The sequence below is a fragment of the Lissotriton helveticus genome, chromosome 7, assembly GCF_964261635.1.
Source record: "Lissotriton helveticus chromosome 7, aLisHel1.1, whole genome shotgun sequence".
Taxonomy (NCBI): Eukaryota; Metazoa; Chordata; class Amphibia; order Caudata; family Salamandridae; genus Lissotriton; species Lissotriton helveticus.
Window position 1 is genome coordinate 4,218,787 of NC_136068.1, and position 22,654 is coordinate 4,241,440.

General features: G+C 48.7%; 2 protein-coding genes across 2 annotated transcripts in view; both read right to left on the reverse strand.

The window, feature by feature from the left end:
* The window catches only part of APOE (apolipoprotein E), a 632,892-nt gene that overhangs the window by 452,071 nt on the left and 158,167 nt on the right, over positions 1-22,654 (reverse strand). The window lies entirely within an intron of this gene.
* TOMM40 (translocase of outer mitochondrial membrane 40) overlaps positions 1-22,654 on the reverse strand; it is a 145,636-nt gene that overhangs the window by 102,786 nt on the left and 20,196 nt on the right. The window contains exons 2-4 of the mRNA XM_078651267.1: positions 22,269-22,473; positions 11,270-11,337; positions 10,736-10,828 (exon numbers count right to left, since the gene is read on the reverse strand). Of these exons, the coding sequence (XP_078507393.1) occupies positions 10,736-10,828; positions 11,270-11,337; positions 22,269-22,467 (360 nt within the window). The 5' untranslated portion in view covers positions 22,468-22,473. The remainder of the gene's footprint in view (positions 1-10,735; positions 10,829-11,269; positions 11,338-22,268; positions 22,474-22,654) is intronic.

Below are 22,654 nucleotides of genomic sequence, written 5' to 3' on the forward strand. Positions count from 1 at the left end.
ACAGCGTCCAACCAAAGTAAAACAAAGATGCCATGGGAGCCCAGAGCACCAAGAGAGGCAACAGCCTCCAACCAAAGTAAAACAAAGATGCCATGGGAGCCCAGAGCACCAAGAGAGGCTCCAAGGAGGCAACAGCGTCCAACCAAAGTAAAACAAAGATGCCATGGGAGCCCAGAGCACCAAGAGAGGCAACAGCCTCCAACCAAAGTAAAACAAAGATGCCATGGGAGCCCAGAGCACCAAGAGAGGCTCCAAGGAGGCAACAGCGTCCAACCAAAGTAAAACAAAGATGCCATGGGAGCCCAGAGCACCAAGAGAGGCTCCAAGGAGGCAACAGCGTCCAACCAAAGTAATACAAAGATGCCATGGGAGCCCAGAGCACCAAGAGAGGCTCCAAGGAGGCAACAGCGTCCAACCAAAGTAAAACAAAGATGCCATGGGAGCCCAGAGCACCAAGAGAGGCTCCAAGGAGGCAACAGCGTCCAACCAAAGTAAAACAAAGAAGCCATGGGAGCCCAGAGCACCAAGAGAGGCAACAGCCTCCAACCAAAGTAAAACAAAGAAGCCATGGGAGCCCAGAGCACCAAGAGAGGCTCCAAGGAGGCAACAGCGTCCAACCAAAGTAAAACAAAGATGCCATGGGAGCCCAGAGCACCAAGAGAGGCAACAGCCTCCAACCAAAGTAAAACAAAGATGCCATGGGAGCCCAGAGCACCAACAGAGGCTCCAAGGAGGCAACAGCATCCAACCAAAGTAATACAAAGATGCCATGGGAGCCCAGAGCACCAAGAGAGGCTCCAAGGAGGCAACAGCCTCCAACCAAAGTAAAACAAAGATGCGATGGGAGCCCAGAGCACCAAGAGAGGCTCCAAGGAGGCAACAGCATCCAACCAAAGTAAAACAAAGATGCCATGGGAGCCCAGAGCACCAAGAGAGGCTCCAAGGAGGCAACAGCGTCCAACCAAAGTAAAACAAAGATGCCATGGGAGCCCAGAGCACCAAGAGAGGCTCCAAGGAGGCAACAGCGTCCAACCAAAGTAAAACAAAGATGCCATGGGAGCCCAGAGCACCAAGAGAGGCTCCAAGGAGGCAACAGCCTCCAACCAAAGTAAAACAAAGATGCCATGGGAGCCCAGAGCACCAACAGAGGCTCCAAGGAGGCAACAGCCTCCAACCAAAGTAATACAAAGATGCCATGGGAGCCCAGAGCACCAACAGAGGCTCCAAGGAGGCAACAGCGTCCAACCAAAGTAAAACAAAGATGCCATGGGAGCCCAGAGCACCAAGAGAGGCTCCAAGGAGGCAACAGCCTCCAACCAAAGTAATACAAAGATGCCATGGGAGCCCAGAGCACCAAGAGAGGCTCCAAGGAGGCAACAGCCTCCAACCAAAGTAAAACAAAGATGCCATGGGAGCCCAGAGCACCAAGAGAGGCAACAGCCTCCAACCAAAGTAAAACAAAGATGCCATGGGAGCCCAGAGCACCAAGAGAGGCTCCAAGGAGGCAACAGCGTCCAACCAAAGTAATACAAAGATGCCATGGGAGCCCAGAGCACCAAGAGAGGCTCCAAGGAGGCAACAGCGTCCAACCAAAGTAAAACAAAGATGCCATGGGAGCCCAGAGCACCAAGAGAGGCAACAGCCTCCAACCAAAGTAAAACAAAGAAGCCATGGGAGCCCCGAGCACCAAGAGAGGCAACAGCCTCCAACCAAAGTAAAACAAAGAAGCCATGGGAGCCCCGAGCACCAAGAGAGGCTCCAAGGAGGCAACAGCCTCCAACCAAAGTAAAACAAAGATGCCATGGGAGCCCAGAGCACCAAGAGAGGCAACAGCCTCCAACCAAAGTAAAACAAAGAAGCCATGGGAGCCCAGAGCACCAAGAGAGGCAACAGCCTCCAACCAAAGTAAAACAAAGATCCCATGGGAGCCCAGAGCACCAAGAGAGGCTCCAAGGAGGCAACAGCGTCCAACCAAAGTAAAACAAAGATGCCATGGGAGCCCAGAGCACCAAGAGAGGCTCCAAGGAGGCAACAGCGTCCAACCAAAGTAAAACAAAGAAGCCATGGGAGCCCAGAGCACCAAGAGAGGCAACAGCCTCCAACCAAAGTAAAACAAAGAAGCCATGGGAGCCCAGAGCACCAAGAGAGGCAACAGCCTCCAACCAAAGTAAAACAAAGATGCCATGGGAGCCCAGAGCACCAAGAGAGGCTCCAAGGAGGCAACAGCGTCCAACCAAAGTAAAACAAAGATGCCATGGGAGCCCAGAGCACCAAGAGAGGCTCCAAGGAGGCAACAGCATCCAACCAAAGTAATACAAAGATGCCATGGGAGCCCAGAGCACCAAGAGAGGCTCCAAGGAGGCAACAGCGTCCAACCAAAGTAAAACAAAGATGCCATGGGAGCCCAGAGCACCAAGAGAGGCTCCAAGGAGGCAACAGCGTCCAACCAAAGTAATACAAAGATGCCATGGGAGCCCAGAGCACCAAGAGAGGCTCCAAGGAGGCAACAGCATCCAACCAAAGTAATACAAAGATGCCATGGGAGCCCAGAGCACCAAGAGAGGCTCCAAGGAGGCAACAGCGTCCAACCAAAGTAAAACAAAGATGCCATGGGAGCCCAGAGCACCAAGAGAGGCAACAGCCTCCAACCAAAGTAAAACAAAGAAGCCATGGGAGCCCCGAGCACCAAGAGAGGCAACAGCCTCCAACCAAAGTAAAACAAAGAAGCCATGGGAGCCCCGAGCACCAAGAGAGGCTCCAAGGAGGCAACAGCCTCCAACCAAAGTAAAACAAAGATGCCATGGGAGCCCAGAGCACCAAGAGAGGCAACAGCCTCCAACCAAAGTAAAACAAAGAAGCCATGGGAGCCCAGAGCACCAAGAGAGGCAACAGCCTCCAACCAAAGTAAAACAAAGATCCCATGGGAGCCCAGAGCACCAAGAGAGGCTCCAAGGAGGCAACAGCGTCCAACCAAAGTAAAACAAAGATGCCATGGGAGCCCAGAGCACCAAGAGAGGCTCCAAGGAGGCAACAGCGTCCAACCAAAGTAAAACAAAGAAGCCATGGGAGCCCAGAGCACCAAGAGAGGCAACAGCCTCCAACCAAAGTAAAACAAAGAAGCCATGGGAGCCCAGAGCACCAAGAGAGGCAACAGCCTCCAACCAAAGTAAAACAAAGAAGCCATGGGAGCCCAGAGCACCAAGAGAGGCAACAGCCTCCAACCAAAGTAAAACAAAGAAGCCATGGGAGCCCAGAGCACCAAGAGAGGCTCCAAGGAGGCAACAGCCTCCAACCAAAGTAATACAAAGATGCCATGGGAGGCCAGAGCACCAAGAGAGGCTCCAAGGAGGCAACAGCATCCAACCAAAGTAATACAAAGATGCCATGGGAGCCCAGAGCACCAAGAGAGGCTCCAAGGAGGCAACAGCATCCAACCAAAGTAATACAAAGATGCCATGGGAGCCCAGAGCACCAAGAGAGGCTCCAAGGAGGCAACAGCATCCAACCAAAGTAATACAAAGATGCCATGGGAGCCCAGAGCACCAAGAGAGGCTCCAAGGAGGCAACAGCGTCCAACCAAAGTAAAACAAAGATGCCATGGGAGCCCAGAGCACCAAGAGAGGCTCCAAGGAGGCAACAGCGTCCAACCAAAGTAATACAAAGATGCCATGGGAGCCCAGAGCACCAAGAGAGGCTCCAAGGAGGCAACAGCCTCCAACCAAAGTAATACAAAGATGCCATGGGAGCCCAGAGCACCAAGAGAGGCTCCAAGGAGGCAACAGCGTCCAACCAAAGTAATACAAAGATGCCATGGGAGCCCAGAGCACCAAGAGAGGCTCCAAGGAGGCAACAGCATCCAACCAAAGTAAAACAAAGATGCCATGGGAGCCCAGAGCACCAAGAGAGGCTCCAAGGAGGCAACAGCCTCCAACCAAAGTAAAACAAAGAAGCCATGGGAGCCCAGAGCACCAAGAGAGGCTCCAAGGAGGCAACAGCCTCCAACCAAAGTAATACAAAGATGCCATGGGAGGCCAAGGAACCAAAGCCAGGCTACAAATATACAGCACCATCTAAACACGGTTATACACAACTGCCATGGAAGCCTACGGAACACAAGCCACACAACAAGGAAGCGACAGCATCCAAACGCAGTAATGCAGACATGTTGCGGAAGCTCATGATAGCCAAGCCAGATTACAAGTACGCTGCAGCATCCAAACGCATTTATACTCTCACGTCACGGGAACTCGCAGAAACCTAGAAGTAAATAACAGCATCCAAACGCATTTATACTCTCACGTCACGGGAACTCGCAGAACCTTACAAGCAAACAACAGCATCCAAACGCATTTATACTCTCACGTCACGGGAACTCGCAGAACCCTACAAGTAAACGACAGCATCCAAACGCATTTATACTCTCACGTCAGTGGAACTCGCAGAACCCTACAAGTAAACAACAGCATCCAAACGCATTTATACTCCCAAGTCACGGGAACTCGCAGAACCCTACAAGTAAACGACAGCATACAAATGCATTTATACTCTCACGTCACGGGAACTCACAGAACCCTACAAGTAAACACAGCATCCAAACGCATTTATACTCTCACGTCAGTGGAACTCGCAGAACCCTACAAGTAAACAACAGCATCCAAACGCATTTATACTCCCAAGTCACGGGAACTCGCAGAACCCTACAAGTAAACGACAGCATACAAATGCATTTATACTCTCACGTCACGGGAACTCACAGAACCCTACAAGTAAACAACAGCATCCAAACGCATTTATACTCTCACGTCACGGGAACTCACAGAACCCTACAAGTAAACAACAGCATCCAAACGCATTTATACTCTCACGTCACGGGAACTCACAGAACCCTACAAGTAAACAACAGCATCCAAACGCATTTATACTCTCACGTCACGGGAACTCACAGAACCCTACAAGTAAACAACAGCATCCAAACGCATTTATACTCTCACGTCACGGGAACTCACAGAACCCTACAAGTAAACACAGCATCCAAACGCATTTACACTCTCACGTCACGGGAACTCACAGAACCCTACAAGTAAACACAGCATCCAAACGCATTTATACTCTCACGTCACGGGAACTCACAGAACCCTACAAGTAAACAACAGCATCCAAACGCATTTATACTCTCACGTCACGGGAACTCGCAGAACCCTACAAGTAAACAACAGCATCCAAACGCATTTATACTCTCACGTCACGGGAACTCACAGAACCCTACAAGTAAACAACAGCATCCAACGCATTTATACTCTCACGTCACAGGAACTCGCAGAACCCTACAAGTAAACACAGCATCCAAACGCATTTATACTCTCACGTCACGGGAACTTGCAGAACCCTACAAGTAAACACAGCATCCAAACGCATTTATACTCTCACGTCACGGGAACTCACAGAACCCTACAAGTAAACAACAGCATCCAAACGCATTTATACTCTCACGTCACGGGAACTCACAGAACCCTACAAGTAAACACAGCATCCAAACGCATTTACACTCTCACGTCACGGGAACTCACAGAACCCTACAAGTAAACAACAGCATCCAAACGCATTTATACTCTCACGTCACGGGAACTCACAGAACCCTACAAGTAAACAACAGCATCCAACGCATTTATACTCTCACGTCACAGGAACTCGCAGAACCCTACAAGTAAACACAGCATCCAAACGCATTTATACTCTCACGTCACGGGAACTTGCAGAACCCTACAAGTAAACAACAGCATACAAATGCATTTATACTCTCACGTCACGGGAACTCGCAGAACCCTACAAGCAAACACAGCATCCAAACGCATTTATACTCTCACGTCACGGGAACTTGCAGAACCCTACAAGTAAACGACAGCATCCAAACGCATTTATACTCTCACGTCACGGGAACTCACAGAACCCTACAAGTAAACACAGCATCCAAACGCATTTATATTCTCTCACGTCACGGGAACTCACAGAACCCTACAAGTAAACACAGCATCCAAACGCATTTATATTCTCTCACGTCACGGGAACTCACAGAACCCTACAAGTAAACAACAGCATCCAAACGCATTTATACTCTCACGTCACAGGAACTCGCAGAACCCTACAAGCAAACAACAGCATCCAAACGCATTTATACTCTCACGTCACGGGAACTTGCAGAACCCTACAAGTAAACGACAGCATCCAAACGCATTTATACTCTCACGTCACGGGAACTTGCAGAACCCTACAAGTAAACAACAGCATCCAAACGCATTTATACTCTCACGTCACGGGAACTTGCAGAACCCTACAAGTAAACGACAGCATCCAAACGCATTTATACTCTCACGTCACGGGAACTCACAGAACCCTACAAGTAAACACAGCATCCAAACGCATTTATACTCTCACGTCACGGGAACTCGCAGAACCCTACAAGCAAACAACAGCATCCAAACGCATTTATACTCTCACGTCACGGGAACTTGCAGAACCCTACAAGTAAACAACAGCATCCAAACGCATTTATACTCTCACGTCACGGGAACTTGCAGAACCCTACAAGTAAACGACAGCATCCAAACGCATTTATACTCTCACGTCACGGGAACTCACAGAACCCTACAAGTAAACACAGCATCCAAACGCATTTATACTCTCACATCACGGGAACTCACAGAACCCTACAAGTAAACACCAGCATCCAAACGCATTTATATTCTCTCACGTCACGGGAACTCACAGAACCCTACAAGTAAACGACAGCATCCAAACGCATTTATACTCTCACGTCACGGGAACTCACAGAACCCTACAAGTAAACACAGCATCCAAACGCATTTATACTCTCACGTCACGGGAACTTGCAGAACCCTACAAGTAAACGACAGCATCCAAACGCATTTATACTCTCACGTCACGGGAACTCACAGAACCCTACAAGTAAACACAGCATCCAAACGCATTTATACTCTCACGTCACGGGAACTCACAGAACCCTACAAGTAAACACAGCATCCAAACGCATTTATACTCTCACGTCACGGGAACTCACAGAACCCTACAAGTAAACAACAGCATCCAAACGCATTTATATTCTCTCACGTCACAGGAACTCGCAGAACCCTACAAGTAAACGACAGCATCCAAACGCATTTATACTCTCACGTCACAGGAACTCGCAGAACCCTACAAGCAAACAACAGCATCCAAACGCATTTATACTCTCACGTCACGGGAACTTGCAGAACCCTACAAGTAAACAACAGCATCCAAACGCATTTATACTCCCAAGTCACGGGAACTCGCAGAACCCTACAAGTAAACACAGCATCCAAACGCATTTATACTCTCACGTCACGGGAACTCACAGAACCCTACAAGTAAACACAGCATCCAAACGCATTTATACTCTCACGTCACGGGAACTCACAGAACCCTACAAGTAAACACAGCATCCAAACGCATTTATACTCTCACATCACGGGAACTCACAGAACCCTACAAGTAAACACCAGCATCCAAACGCATTTATATTCTCTCACGTCACGGGAACTCACAGAACCCTACAAGTAAACAACAGCATCCAAACGCATTTATACTCTCACGTCACGGGAACTCACAGAACCCTACAAGTAAACACCAGCATCCAAACGCATTTATATTCTCTCACGTCACGGGAACTCGCAGAACCCTACAAGCAAACAACAGCATCCAAACGCATTTATACTCTCACGTCACGGGAACTTGCAGAACCCTACAAGTAAACGACAGCATCCAAACGCATTTATACTCTCACGTCACGGGAACTTGCAGAACCCTACAAGTAAACAACAGCATCCAAACGCATTTATACTCTCACGTCACGGGAACTTGCAGAACCCTACAAGTAAACACAGCATCCAAACGCATTTATACTCTCACGTCACGGGAACTCGCAGAACCCTACAAGTAAACGACAGCATCCAAACGCATTTATACTCTCACGTCACGGGAACTCACAGAACCCTACAAGTAAACACAGCATCCAAACGCATTTATACTCTCACGTCACGGGAACTCGCAGAACCCTACAAGTAAACGACAGCATCCAAACGCATTTATACTCTCACGTCACGGGAACTCACAGAACCCTACAAGTAAACACAGCATCCAAACGCATTTATACTCTCACGTCACGGGAACTCGCAGAACCCTACAAGTAAACACAGCATCCAAACGCATTTATACTCTCACGTCACGGGAACTTGCAGAACCCTACAAGTAAACGACAGCATCCAAACGCATTTATACTCTCACGTCACGGGAACTCACAGAACCCTACAAGTAAACACAGCATCCAAACGCATTTATACTCTCACGTCACGGGAACTCGCAGAACCCTACAAGTAAACACAGCATCCAAACGCATTTATACTCTCACGTCACGGGAACTCACAGAACCCTACAAGTAAACAACAGCATCCAAACGCATTTATACTCTCATGTCACGGGAACTTGCAGAACCCTACAAGTAAACAACAGCATCCAAACGCATTTATACTCTCACGTCACGGGAACTTGCAGAACCCTACAAGTAAACGACAGCATCCAAACGCATTTATACTCTCACGTCACGGGAACTCACAGAACCCTACAAGTAAACACAGCATCCAAACGCATTTATACTCTCACGTCACGGGAACTCACAGAACCCTACAAGTAAACACCAGCATCCAAACGCATTTATATTCTCTCACGTCACGGGAACTCACAGAACCCTACAAGTAAACAACAGCATCCAAACGCATTTATACTCTCACGTCACAGGAACTCGCAGAACCCTACAAGCAAACAACAGCATCCAAACGCATTTATACTCTCACGTCACGGGAACTCACAGAACCCTACAAGTAAACAACAGCATACAAATGCATTTATACTCTCACGTCACGGGAACTCGCAGAACCCTACAAGCAAACAACAGCATCCAAACGCATTTATACTCTCACGTCACGGGAACTCACAGAACCCTACAAGTAAACAACAGCATCCAAACGCATTTATACTCTCACGTCACGGGAACTTGCAGAACCCTACAAGTAAACAACAGCATCCAAACGCATTTATACTCTCACGTCACGGGAACTTGCAGAACCCTACAAGTAAACAACAGCATCCAAACGCATTTATACTCTCACGTCACGGGAACTTGCAGAACCCTACAAGTAAACAACAGCATCCAAACGCATTTATACTCTCACGTCACGGGAACTCACAGAACCCTACAAGTAAACACAGCATCCAAACGCATTTATACTCTCACGTCACGGGAACTCGCAGAACCCTACAAGTAAACAACAGCATCCAAACGCATTTACACTCTCACGTCACGGGAACTCACAGAACCCTACAAGTAAACAACAGCATCCAAACGCATTTATACTCTCACGTCACGGGAACTTGCAGAACCCTACAAGTAAACGACAGCATCCAAACGCATTTATACTCTCACGTCACGGGAACTTGCAGAACCCTACAAGTAAACAACAGCATCCAAACGCATTTATACTCTCACGTCACGGGAACTCGCAGAACCCTACAAGTAAACACAGCATCCAAACGCATTTATACTCTCACGTCACGGGAACTTGCAGAACCCTACAAGTAAACAACAGCATCCAAACGCATTTATACTCTCACGTCACGGGAACTCGCAGAACCCTACAAGTAAACACAGCATCCAAACGCATTTATACTCTCACGTCACGGGAACTCACAGAACCCTACAAGTAAACAACAGCATCCAAACGCATTTATACTCTCACGTCACGGGAACTTGCAGAACCCTACAAGTAAACGACAGCATCCAAACGCATTTATACTCTCACGTCACGGGAACTCGCAGAACCCTACAAGTAAACACAGCATCCAAACGCATTTATACTCTCACGTCACGGGAACTCACAGAACCCTACAAGTAAACACAGCATCCAAACGCATTTATACTCTCACGTCACGGGAACTCACAGAACCCTACAAGTAAACACCAGCATCCAAACGCATTTATATTCTCTCACGTCACGGGAACTCACAGAACCCTACAAGTAAACAACAGCATCCAAACGCATTTATACTCTCACGTCACAGGAACTCGCAGAACCCTACAAGCAAACAACAGCATCCAAACGCATTTATACTCTCACGTCACGGGAACTCACAGAACCCTACAAGTAAACAACAGCATCCAAATGCATTTATACTCTCACGTCACGGGAACTTGCAGAACCCTACAAGTAAACAACAGCATCCAAACGCATTTATACTCTCACGTCACGGGAACTCACAGAACCCTACAAGTAAACGACAGCATCCAAACGCATTTATACTCTCACGTCACGGGAACTTGCAGAACCCTACAAGTAAACAACAGCATCCAAACGCATTTATACTCTCACGTCAGTGGAACTCGCAGAACCCTACAAGTAAACAACAGCATCCAAACGCATTTATACTCTCACGTCACGGGAACTCACAGAACCCTACAAGTAAACACAGCATCCAACGCATTTATACTCTTATGTAACAGGAGCCCACAGTACGCTACAAGTAAACAGCATCATCCAAACACATTTATACAAAATTGTCATGGAACCCCCCGGTACACAAGCATGAATATCAGGATTCAAGAGCAGCACCACAGCACCCTCCACTCCCTGCCGGGTGAGGCGCTCACCTCTGTGGGGCTTAGCTGCTTGGTCCCTACGTATGTCACCCCGAAGTGATAGTTGGAGTCCCCAACGGTGCTGAGCGCGACAGTGTGATTCACCTGATGAAGAAAATAAACATTTTCATAAATCTGAGCAAACAAAAAGATCAGAAATCCAACATTATTTGACGTGCCCTGTACACCGCTCCCAAATATTAAATTATATAATGTGCCCTGTAACATCGAATCAGAAATGCTACATTATGTAATGTGCTTGCTAACAGCTAACAAGAAACATTAGATCACCTAACTTGCTGTGAACAGTGCAATCACAACGATGAAGTTATCCGATGCACCCCTTGTAATCCAATCGCAGCCAGAAATTTCAAATTATCCAGCCACACAGTTTTTACATACTTTACAGTAGTGTACCATGCAGTGACCCGGAAGCTGTTCTAACGCCCGTTCCATTTGTAACTGAGTGCACACACATTACCGGCGTCTGTAACCAAAAAGCTTTTTGATACGGACAGTGGGTAGAAGGATAACCCTGAACTTTACCTGAAAGTGGTTACTGAGGCCTTTGTTCACAATTAGTTTCACACCTTCCATCTGGACAGGAAACATCTCTGTAGGAAGAAGCAAAGAAGGGTTAAGACACACAGATGAGGTGACTAAGTCAAGCGAGGGGTGAACAGTAGAGGAAGAAAGTATCCGGGGCATAGGACGACACATGACACCCTAGGAAAAAGACACCTTCCTTACTGTTAGGTGAGTAAAAGGCAAATAAAAGACCAGCACCCAAGGAATCTTAGAAGAAACCACGCTTTTAAAAGCATCCTCCCAGTTTCTATCCCTCTGGGTCCACAGAACCAAAGACAGACACATGAAAGCTCATTGATACAACTGTAAAAATACAGACTGTAGAGAGCAGTAAGGAACATGCAGAAATGTGTAACAGGCTTATGTACAGCGTACCATAAATGACCAGAAGATTTCCCTTATAGGACCTTAAAGAAACAATTATTATCCATCCAGTGCCACAATCAACCCAATTTGCTACCACAGGACCTTATAAAACATATATACAAAATGTGATCAAAATATTAAATAAAACAATCCATAAAAGTATTATGAAGAAACCAAATAGTGTGCCTTCATATGCAACATAAATAAAACAAACAATAATGCATCACACGTGCATAAAGATAGTCAACAATATTTGGCATGTACACAAAAATAATACATCCCATATAGTTAAAAACAAGAGGGGGATTTAAACTTCAATCGGTTTTTCAGAAATAATTTCTCTCCCACTAAGAGGATCACTGGGAATAGTTGGATATGTTCAATTACATATTCTAATTGTCCAAGCACTGGGGTTGTGTTTGTACAAATCTGTTGACACGTTTTGGTGGTCTTAATTGGGATATACCACCTTCTTCAGGACAAATATATTAATTTGCCCCTCCCAAACGAATATCTATAAAAACATTAACAAAATATCTTAAACATACATGAAAAATACATATATGAATATAATCTTTAAACAATGCAAACAGACACCAACAAAGAAAATATCCATTACCAAGACATGTTCACATATATGTGCAACCCCAATATCCCGTAGCATAAAATTGTGGTTTCGGCACACCTTAATTACGTCTGTCTCTCTAATCGTACAAGGGTCAGAGTCTTTAACATTGCCTCGGCACTTTAGTGAACTTTGGAGGCTGTTAACTTGTATTATTTTGGTTGAGAATGGGTGCAGAGAGGCCATAATCTGGGCATCTGGTAAAATATATAGACTCACAGATACCTAGTTGGAACCTAAACGGTTACAAGCTCTCAGAGCTTTACTGGGATCATGTTATTTATGGCTCTATGAGCAATACAGAGGGATTTAAACGTAATCCTTGCCTCAATTGGGAGCCAATGCAGCTGTTTGAGGGGTTCTCTTGCGGAGACATGGCTAGGAACCTTTAGAAGGAGCCTTGCTGCTGCATTTTGCACAGTCTGAAGTCTCTTTATTACGTATTTGGGTGCGCCCACATAAAGGGAGTTGCCATATCCAGATGGGAAACTATGAGGGATTGAATGGCCAATTTCCTTAGATGCTTTGCGATCAATATCCGTATCTTCCTCAGCATTCGGAGTAAAGAGAAACGGATGCCAGACAATGTATTTGCTTGGTGATCCATTGCTAGCGAATTGTCCAACCAGATTCCCTATTTTTTTATCACCGGTTTGGGAACGGGGGGCATGTCAACAGGCCAGCTGATCAGAGGTCTGTGTATGGCCTGGTTTCCAAGGATCATTAATTCTGTGCCATCATCATTCAGCTTTAGGCAGCAGCTTGACATCTAGCGGTGCAGTTTATCCAAAGAGGGTGCCAAATGTTTATTTCCTGGATTAGGGCCTTCTGTAAGAGAAACAACCAGCTGAGTGTCATCTGCATGGGAGACCGCTGACAGGTTTAAGTCCTGCACTAAGGTGGCAAGCTGGCGGACATATATATTGAACAACTTGGGGCTGAGAGACGATCCCTGAGGAACACCATAAATCATTGGAAAGCTGTCAGAGAGGCAGTCTTTGTCCATGACTTGGTAGGATCTGTTTTCCAGATGCGAGGTGAGCTAATCTAATGCTTTGCCCTGAATTCCCACCTCGTAAAGTCTATCTCTTAGCTCTTGTGAGAGATTAAGAAACTCTTTAAGTGACGGTAATATGACCTCTGCCACTTTGGATAAGGTATGTGGGGAGTGGGATCTAATGGAGATCAGATATGCTTGCCTTTATAAGATTATGGATTGTCTCTTTGTCAAGCTTAGGGAATTTTGCTAGAACTGGAGGCGGTGGCAGATCCTTGCCCTTAGTTACCTCCCCGAGCTCAGGTTCGGGATTGATAATAAATATTGGTCACTTTTTTGTGGAAGAAGGATGCTATATTGTTGCGCCGTTCTTATGTGGCTTGGGGAACGGTGCTACTATCAACTGACTGGATAGGGTTTTAACCACTCTAAACAGTTTCGAAGCTGGAGTGATTTTTTCCCCATAGAATTTGGCCTGCTCTTTCTTTATTTCATTGTGATGGGATCTGATTGAAGCTTTAGATTTTATTTTAAATGCCGGTCAAATTCCTCTCTTCAGTTTCTTTCTAATTTCTTGCAATTTTTTTTATTGCAAAGAAGTTGTCATTGTTACAAGGGTCTTGCTTTGTATGTGTTTTAGGTCAGGAGTTAGCTTTGGGAACGCATGCATCTAGGGACTAGGTGATCCAATTGTCCCATTGCTGATAATCCTCTTCTAAATTACCTGCAAACGTAGGCGTTGTATCCTTCAGGGCAGTTTTCCAAGTCCTAGGATCTAGTCATCTGGTCCTTCCCTTGATCTGTTGGGCAGGTTTGGGAAGTTTAAAGAGAATAAGACAATGATCGGACCAGGATTATTCTAGAAAGAGTAACCAGAGGGTCATTGGAAAAAATGAGGTCCAAAGTATGCCCTTTCTCATGTGTGGGGGTTGATACGAGTTGGTTTAGTTGTAATGCCTCAAGACCTGCTTTTAGCTTTTTGATGGAGGGGTCGTCCTGTATGTCGAAGTGCAGCTTAAAGTCACCCAAAATAGTCATGTGGGTTTTTTGTAAAACTAGGCTGGCCAGTATGTCTGGGATTGCCTCCAAGGATTTGGAGCCGGTACCCGGAGGTCTGTAGATAAGGACATCTGAGAACGTATGGGTGGGGAAGAGTGTGATCTGGGACTGAAGGCTTCCACATTCTAGAAGGGAGATGGAGGAAGTAACACATCTAAAATCTGATTTTAGAATGATGGCATTTCCACCCCCAACTTTTTCGACTATCTAATCTGTGGACCTGGTAGCCACCGGGTGGGCGAGGTGGATATCAGGATCTGAGCGGTTAAGCCACATTTCTGTGACAAATAAAACATCCAGCGGATCCTCTTCCATCAGGGTTCTAATGTCAACGGCATGCCTGGACAGCGAGCGAGCACTGATCATTCCCAGAATCCACGAAGCTACTTGTAGCTCCCGAGTAGTGAGATGAGAGTCCTTATTTCAAAACAGTTCGCCCAGAATCACAGGAAGTTGAGCATCCCTGCTGAGACTCAAACCCGGTCTCTCAGCTTCGAGGTCAACTGCTCTAGCGGTTAGGTCACATCCTCTCCCCAATATGCCCATAAAGTTTAGTTTTATCTTTCTTCATTATGCCAATACAGGGTTTACATAGATGTGCTTCTGGAAAGAACAGATACCTGGCCGACCAGCCACAAATCCAGTATATACACTATTTAGGAGACTGCAGTCTTGTCCTCCTTTTAGATAAGGTCATTTATGTATCAGATACATATTAGATAGGACCCTCAGTGTGGCCAAAAGATCGAACGAGGCGGAATAGCCAACTGTGTTTTGGTTTATTAGTCGATATATAATTTCTCTCATTTATGTTTATAGGTTCTTCTTTTATGGCTGAAGATAACCTCTTGATATATTTATGATGGAAACAATTTCCAAGTCCCAACAGTTCTGAATGGGATTCGTAATTACGAACACTTCGAGTCTGGAGGCTGGTTTAGGTATGTATCCCCATGACGAGGAGATTTGTCTCATAAGTGTGCCAATAACACCTTTAGATAAACATACTAATAGGATTGTTTGGCATTCCTGTCATCTTAGGAACAAAAACGATTTCTTTTTCAGAGGCTGAGGTATTGTGTCCTGTAACACCCACGCTTACATGTGGTTAGTTTTTCTAAAAAGGTAACAATTCATCTCAACCACTCTTGAGCGTGGCGATATAGATGGTTACACAAGAGTATGGAAGGGACACGGCCAAATGGATGTTAGATTCTACACACAACACTTGCTGGTTGAGGGTACGACGATGCATCACTGGGTGTACCGGAGCCTCAACCACAATTTAATGCCACAGGATATTGGGTTTGCACATATATGTGGACTTTTCTTGGTTACGGATGTGTCTTTCTGCGTCCTTTAAAGATATTATAGGTGTTTTATCCATATATGCTTAAGATGCTGTGTTAATGTGTTTTTACAGATATTCAATTGGGGTGAGCAAATTCATATACTTGTCCTACCCGGAGTCAATGGATTTTACAAACACGACCCCAGTGCTTGGATAATTAGAACATATAATTGAATATATCCACCTACACCCAACGACTCGCTTAGTGGGAGTGTAATTCTTTCTGAAAAACTGACTGTAGGTTTTTTGTTTTTTTTAGATATTTTTCCGCCCCCTCTTGTTTTTAGCTATATGAGATGTATTGTGGATTAACTTTATGTACATGTGATGCATTGTTGATTGCATTATGTTGCATATGAAGGTGCACGGTTTGGTTTCTTCATAATACTTTTATGGATTGTTGTTTTATAAGGTCCCTGTGTATCACATGTGCTTGATTGTGGAGACCTGATGCAAGCAGATGGTTTCTTTAAGGTCTTGTAAGGGGAATCTTCTGGTAATTTGCGGTTGGTTAGACCCCGTTCCCTTGCGTTTTGAGGGGTTTCTCTCTTTTCTTTGAAGTCTTATGTACAATGTAGGCTGAAAAGCGTGGACCTGTTTGATTATGGACAGCGAGGTCAGAAACACAGTGCTTTGTAATAGAATTATGTATAGGGTCACGGGATTATGAATGCACGGAGCTGAGCTCGGATTACGTGCCATGAGCATCTGGAACTCAGCAATCTAATGTAGGGTGTAGTTGTGTAACGGCATTTAATACAGTGTACCATGAGGGGGTGGAACTGTGCTATCTTATGGAGAATGCAGTCAGTGTTACATACAGTGTGCCATAAAAGTTCTGTGCTGTATGACAAGACTAAATGTAGTGCAGCAATGACCTTGCTGCACTGGGTCATGCTGAGTGACATAAAATAACTCCTCTTTCTCGCAGCTTCCTAGCTCCCAAAACCAAACAGCTCCTTTTACCACATTTTTTTTCATTATTGGACATTGAAAGTGACAATGCAGTATCTGGCGGCAGAACTGACATAACTGCAAGCGCCTTACAACCGTCTCGTCGCCTAGGGACACAGTAAGTGCCTTGCAGCCATTTCATCGCCTAGAGATGCAGTGACTGCCTTGCAGCCGTCTCATCGCCTAGGGGCGCAGTGACTGCCCTGCAGCCGTCTCATCGCCTAGGGGCGCAGTGACTGCCCTGCAGCCGTCTCATCGCCTAGGGGCGCAGTGACTGCCCTGCAGCCGTCTCATCACCTAGAGGCGCAGTGACTGCCTTGCAGCCGTCTCATCGCCTAGGGGCGCAGTGACTGCCTTGCAGCCGTCTCATCGCATAGGGGCGCAGTGACTGCCCTGCAGCCGTCTCATCACCTAGAGGCGCAGTGACTGCCTTGCAGCCGTCTCATCGCGTAGGGGTGCAGTGACTACCTTGCAGCCGTCTCATCGCATAGGGGCGCAGTGACTGCCCTGCAGCCGTCTCATCGCCTAGAGGCGCAGTGACTGCCTTGAAGCCGTCTCATCGGCTAGAGGTGCAGTGACTGCCTTGAAGCCGTCTCATCGCCAAGAGGTGCAGTGACTGCCTTGAAGCCGTCTCATCGCCTAGGGGTGCAGTGACTGCCTTGCAGCCGTCTCATCGCATAGGGGTGCAGTGACTGCCTTGCAGTCGGCGGCAGCCGCCTCATCGCCAAGAGGTGCAGTGACTGCCTTGAAGCCATCTCATCGCCTAGGGGTGCAGTGACTGCCTTGCAGCCGTCTCATCGCATAGGGGCGCAGTGACTACCTTGCAGTCAGCGGCAGCCGTTTCAGCGCCTAGAGGTGCAGTGACTGCCTTGCAGCCGTCTCATCGCCAAGAGGTGCAGTGACTGCCTTGAAGCCGTCTCATCGCCTAGAGGTGCAGTGACTGCCTTGCAGCCGTCTCATCGCCTAGAGGTGCAGTGACTGCCTTGCAGCCGTCTCATCGCCTAGGGGCGAAGTGACTGCCTTGCAGCCGTCTCATCGCCTAGGGGCGAAGTGACTGCCTTGAAGCCCTCTCATCACATAGGGGTCAAGTGACTACCTTGCAGCCGTCTCATCGCATAGGGGCGCAGTGACTGCCCTGCAGCCGTCTCATCGCCAAGAGGTGCAGTGACTGCCTTGAAGCCGTCTCATCGCCTAGAGGTGCAGTGACTGCCTTGCAGCCGTCTCATCGCCTAGGGGCGCAGTGACTGCCTTGCAGCCGTCTCATCGCCTAGGGGCGCAGTGACTGCCTTGCAGCCGTCTCATCGCCTAGGGGCGCAGTGACTGCCTTGCAGCCGTCTCATCGCCTAGGGGCGAAGTGGCTGCCTTGAAGCCCTCTCATCACATAGGGGTCAAGTGACTACCTTGCAGCCGTCTCATCGCATAGGGGCGCAGTGACTGCCTTGCAGCTGTCTCATCGCATAGGGGTGCAGTGACTGCCTTGCAGTCGGCGGCAGCCGCCTCATCGCCAAGAGGTGCAGTGACTGCCTTGAAGCCATCTCATCGCCTAGGGGTGCAGTGGCTGCCTTGCAGCCATCTCATCGCATAGGGGCGCAGTGACTGCCTTGCAGTCAGCGGCAGCCGTCTCAGCGCCTAGAGGTGCAGTGACTGCCTTGCAGCCGTCTCATCGCCTAGGGGCGCAGTGACTGCCTTGCAGCCGTCTCATTGCCTAGGGGCGCAGTGATTGCCTTGCAGCCAGCAGCAGCCGTCTCATCGCCGAGGGGCGCAGTGACTGCCTTGCAGCCGTCTCATTGCCGAGGGGCAAACTGAATAGACGGGGTCCCATGCTTCGGACATGGTCCGGATCTCTCATGCCAGGGGCCCGTGCACAGTCCCGAAGTGGGACCCCTGGAGCTTGGGGGGACACCTGCACCGTGGGCGCTGCAGGGGCTATTGTTACGCCACTGAGTGTCTTGCAGCTGCCTCATCAACGAGGGGAACAGTGAGTGAGTGCCTTGGCTAGGGACACAGTCAGTGAGCGTCTTGCAGACATCTCATCGCCTAGGGGCACAGTGAATGACTGAAGCCGTCTCCTAATATAGGGGCACAGTCAGTGATCGCCCTGCAGCCTTCTCATCCCCTAGGGGCACAGTTAGTGAGCGCCTTACAAACATCTCAACGCCTGGGGCACAGCCGGTGAATGCCTTGCAGCCTTCTCATTGCCTGAGGGCGCAGTCAGTGAGTGCCCTGCAGCCATTCTAGGGGCACAACCAGCCAGCTCCATTCAGCTGCGTCATCACCTAGGGGCACAGTCAGTGAGTGCCCTGCAGCGGTCTCATCGCCTAAGGGCACAGTCAGTGAGCGCCTTGCAGCCACCTCATCTCCTAGGGGCACAGTCATCAGTGACTTGAAGCAGTCTCATTGCCTAGGGGATACAGTGAGTGCCTTGCAGACGTATCCTTGCCTAGGGACGCAGTCACTGAGCGCCTTGCAAACGCCTTATTTCCTAGGTGCATATTCAGAGTGCCTTGTGGCACCGTCAGGGAATGCCTTGCAGACGTCTCATCGCATAGAGGCAACGTCAGTCAGTGACTTGAAGCAGCCTCATCGCCTAGGGACACAGTAAGGGCCTTGGAGACGTCTCATCGCCTGGGGACGCAGTTAGTGAATGCCTTGTACAAGTCTCATCGACTGGGGTGCAGTCAGTGAGCACCTTGCCAACTTCTTATTTCCTAGGTGTGCATTCAGAGTGCCTTGCGGCACAGTCAGTGAATGCCTTGAAGAGGTCTCATCGCCTAGAGGCAAAGTCAGTCAGTGACTTGAAGCAGTCTCATTACCTAGGGACTCAGTGCGTGCCTTGCAGGGATCTCATTGCCTAAGGAAATAGCCAGTGGGTGCCTTGCAAACATCTCATTGCCTAGGGACACAGTAAGAGCCATGCCGACGTCTTATCGCCTGAGCGCACAGTAAGTGAGTGCCTTGCAAATGTCTTATTTCCTAAGAGCACAGTCAGTGTGAGCATCTTGCAGCCGTCTCATTGCCTAATGGCACAGTCAGTGGGCGGCTTGTAAACTATCCATCCCCATGAAACACAGCGATTGCCTTACCGATGTCTTATCACCTAAGCGCACAGTCAGTGAGTGCCTTGCAGATGTCTCATTGCCTAAGAGCACAGTCAGTGTGAGTGTCTTGCAGCCGTCTCATTGCCTAATGGCACAGTCAGTGGCCGGCTTGCAAACATTGCATCCCCATGGGACACAGCGGTTGCCTTGCCGACGTGTTATCGCCTAAGCGCACAGTCAGTGAGTGCCTTGCAGATGTCTCATTGCCTAAGCGCACAGTCAGTGAGTGCCTTGCAGCCGTCTCATTGCCTAAGGGCACAGTCAGTGAGCGTCTTGCAGACATCTCATCGCCTAGGGACACAGTGAGTGCCATGCGGAGTCTTATCGCCTAAGCGCACAGTCAGTGAGTGCCTTGCAGATGTCTCGTTGCCTAAGCGCACAGTCAGTGAGCGTCTTGCAGCCGTCTCATTGCCTAAGGGCACAGTCAGTGGCCGGCTTGCAAACATCTCATCGCCTAATGGCACAGTCACTGGGCGGCTTGCAGCCGTCTCGTTGCCTAAGAGCACAGTCACTGGGCGGCTTGCAAACATCTCATCGCCTAGGGACACAGTGAGTGCCATGCGGAGTCTTATCGCCTAAGCGCACAGTCAGTGAGTGCCTTGCAGATGTCTCGTTGCCTAAGCGCACAGTCAGTGAGCGTCTTGCAGCCGTCTCATTGCCTAAGGGCACAGTCAGTGGCCGGCTTGCAAACATCTCATCGCCTAATGGCACAGTCACTGGGCGGCTTGCAGCCGTCTCGTTGCCTAAGAGCACAGTCACTGGGCGGCTTGCAAACATCTCATCGCCTAGGGACACAGTGAGTGCCATGCGGAGTCTTATCGCCTAAGCGCACAGTCAGTGAGTGCCTTGCAGCCGTCTCATTGCCTAAGGGCACAGTCAGTGAGCGTCTTGCAGACATCTCATCGCCTAGGGACACAGTGAGTGCCATGCGGAGTCTTATCGCCTAAGCGCACAGTCAGTGAGTGCCTTGCAGATGTCTCGTTGCCTAAGCGCACAGTCAGTGAGCGTCTTGCAGCCGTCTCATTGCCTAAGGGCACAGTCAGTGGCCGGCTTGCAAACATCTCATCGCCTAATGGCACAGTCACTGGGCGGCTTGCAGCCGTCTCGTTGCCTAAGAGCACAGTCACTGGGCGGCTTGCAAACATCTCATCGCCTAGGGACACAGTGAGTGCCATGTGGAGTCTTATCGCCTAAGCGCACAGTCAGTGAGTGCCTTGCAGCCGTCTCATTGCCTAAGGGCACAGTCAGTGAGCGTCTTGCAGACATCTCATCGCCTAGGGACACAGTGAGTGCCATGCGGAGTCTTATCGCCTAAGCGCACAGTCAGTGAGTGCCTTGCAGATGTCTCGTTGCCTAAGCGCACAGTCAGTGAGCGTCTTGCAGCCGTCTCATTGCCTAAGGGCACAGTCAGTGGCCGGCTTGCAAACATCTCATCGCCTAATGGCACAGTCACTGGGCGGCTTGCAGCCGTCTCGTTGCCTAAGAGCACAGTCACTGGGCGGCTTGCAAACATCTCATCGCCTAGGGACACAGTGAGTGCCATGTGGAGTCTTATCGCCTAAGCGCACAGTCAGTGAGTGCCTTGCAGATGTCTCATTGCCTAAGCGCACAGTCAGTGGCCGGCTTGCAAACATCTCATCGCCTAATGGCACAGTCACTGGGCGGCTTGCAGCCGTCTCGTTGCCTAAGAGCACAGTCACTGGGCGGCTTGCAAACATCTCATCGCCTAGGGACACAGTGAGTGCCATGCGGAGTCTTATCGCCTAAGCGCACAGTCAGTGAGTGCCTTGCAGATGTCTCGTTGCCTAAGCGCACAGTCAGTGAGCGTCTTGCAGCCGTCTCATTGCCTAAGGGCACAGTCAGTGGCCGGCTTGCAAACATCTCATCGCCTAATGGCACAGTCACTGGGCGGCTTGCAGCCGTCTCGTTGCCTAAGAGCACAGTCACTGGGCGGCTTGCAAACATCTCATCGCCTAGGGACACAGTGAGTGCCATGTGGAGTCTTATCGCCTAATGGCACAGTCACTGGGCGGCTTGCAGCCATCTCATTACCCAAGGACAGAGTGAATGGTGGAGTCAAGAGCCGACTCTTGTTGAGAGGTAAAGCACCAGGTCTACACAGCTCCAGCACAGTGAGATGGATAGAGTGCCTCGGGAATAAAGAAGAGGCAAGAGGCTTTTATTGGCAGGAAACCAATACCACGTAGAGGTCTCGCTACTTTATTTCAGATTAAAGGATGACGTGAATAGTGTGAGCTTCACATGATTATATCAAAAGGGAAGAAATCACTGGCCTTTGAAACCCCTAAAGCGCAAAGAGTGTGGCATCACACATGTACACTTCTGAGTATACCAAGAGCAGTGCCTCACTCCTGCCCTACATAGGAACTGAGGTTTTCACAGTCTGAATGCTAAGCGGACAGTGAGATTACCAGCGTGTTTACAATTAGATTAAAATGGTTAGTAGCATGTTCACACTATAAGAATACCAAAGGGTGGGATCTCACCTTTACACTTCCTGTGGCATTCTTCAAAGGTGCCTGGGTTTGGCAGTCTGTCTTCCTTGGATTCTTCCTGTTTCTCCTGTGCCAGGCCCAACCCGCTGACTGGGGGCATGGTGAACCCAGGTGGAACAGACATCAATCCAGCACCGGGCCCGGGTGCTGGAGGAGCCGCTGGGGAACTGGCTGCCAGTACGTTGCCCATCGTGAACTAGAAAGGGAAGAAAACATGGTCACAAAGACTCACTAGACGGAAATCAGCCCAGAAGCACAACAAAGGTGCACCGAAGCAGGGGGTTGAAACTGAAACCATTGTGAAGCTTCAATGCCGAAGTTCGAGGAGCCTTTCACGCCTCCCAGGTAGAACAGTAGAAGCCCCCCCAACAGGATTC